This window comes from Halyomorpha halys, unplaced genomic scaffold (assembly GCF_000696795.3).
Source record: "Halyomorpha halys isolate HHAL.00 unplaced genomic scaffold, Hhal_1.1 Scaffold322.1, whole genome shotgun sequence".
NCBI classification, from domain to species: Eukaryota; Metazoa; Arthropoda; class Insecta; order Hemiptera; family Pentatomidae; genus Halyomorpha; species Halyomorpha halys.
This window is the reverse complement of record NW_027104705.1, coordinates 178024-179578: the sequence shown is the minus strand read 5'-3', so window position 1 is coordinate 179578 and position 1555 is coordinate 178024. Positions and strand designations below refer to the sequence as shown.

The window sequence follows — 1555 nt, the reverse complement described above, 5'->3', positions numbered from 1 at the left end:
AAGTGTTCTTGTGCATCATTTTTGTTTTGATTTGTAGTATTACATTCTGTCATAATCACTCTAACATTAGCAATAGAGTCAACAGAGCACATTCACACCATATTTATGGATATATTAACAAGCCCGGCAATGCTTTGCTATTGTTATATTTGAGGATGTATACACATTAATTGAACGCTATTGAAACATTGATATTAATTAATATATAGATGAAGTGATAAGATGGCAACGATAGTAACATACAGATTTAACTTCAACATGACTCAACTAATCTACACCAAAAATGGTATTTGAGAGTTTCAGACGACACTAAAAATGAATATGATTTGCTTTTTCTTAAAAACAATTTTGTTGACCTATTTTATTGAAATCTTCATTGTTTTATTAATTTTTATTGAATAAAAAATCATTTAATAGTATCAGTAATATTTTTTTCTCATTCTTCAGAAAGTGACAAATTGATCGGCTTATAATAACCATCTACTTGTCAAAAATGTTTAATTTTATTAATAACTTTTTTTTTATTGAAAAAATTGGACCAGCCTATAACCTTCCCTGGAAAATTCTGAACATTTAGCAAAAAGCCTCAGTACAGTTGGATGAACGGTATGCCAGTGCATAAAGTACAAACAAACAAATATTAATTTTTAAATACAAATATGACTCAACTAATCTACACCAAAAATGGTATTTGAGAGTTTCTGACGACACTAAAAATGAATTTGATTTGCTTTTTCTTAAAAACAATTTGTTGACCTATTTTACTGAAATCCTCATTGTTTTATTAATTTTAATTGAATTTTTATTTTTATGATTTATAAAACTGACTGGACCCCCAACCAACTTCTCAACTGTTAATTAATACCTAAGTTATTACACAGAAATTACCCAATATTCTAGAAATAACAAAGTGTTCATTATAAAAAAAAATGAGGACAGTCTTTAAATGCAAATATTTCTATTCTCACAAAATGACTAACCTGATTAGGATTAGGCGGCCTTTCATTCCAATTAATTGTAAATCCACTTTGTTCTACTTTCTTAAAAACACCATGAATAACTGAAGGCCTGATTCGGTACAACCATGATTTTTGGTTCTCTCTTCTTGGAGCTATAAAAAAAAAAAAAATTTGTATTAAAAAATAATAATTAAGAAAAAAAATAGAAATATGTATGATAATTACCAGTGAAGGCAGTTCCGGAAAGTTGTTCTGCATATAATCCATAGGGGCAACGCTGCGGGTTGTTCTGATTTCTTGGAAGTGATCCTGGGGCTCTTGGATCCTCGCTAACAAAGTCATTACCAAAGCCGTATTGATACTGAAAATACACATTTAAATTTTAATAATCTGGTGCAGAGCGCACGCATTAAACAACTTCAACAAACCACCTGCCTTATATTCTTAAGTTTTGTGTAGATTAATGAGTTTGTCTTGAAGCAATCACAAAAAATAAAAAACTGTAATTTTGTAACAGTATATACGTTATTATTATTATATCATAAGTTATGTAATATTCTTAAATTGTATTATGTATTAATAATCTCTCGACTCCC

At 28.8% G+C, this 1555-nt stretch overlaps 1 protein-coding gene across 5 annotated transcripts in view; it reads right to left on the bottom strand.

The window, feature by feature from the left end:
• The window catches only part of hgo (homogentisate 1,2-dioxygenase), a 34400-nt gene that overhangs the window by 17512 nt on the left and 15333 nt on the right, over positions 1-1555 (bottom strand). For all 5 annotated transcript variants that reach the window (XM_067053588.1, XM_067053583.1, XM_067053577.1 and 2 more), the window contains 2 exons: positions 1185-1320; positions 981-1111 (listed from right to left, as the gene is read on the bottom strand). In XM_067053588.1, the coding sequence (XP_066909689.1) occupies positions 981-1111; positions 1185-1320 (267 nt within the window). The remainder of the gene's footprint in view (positions 1-980; positions 1112-1184; positions 1321-1555) is intronic.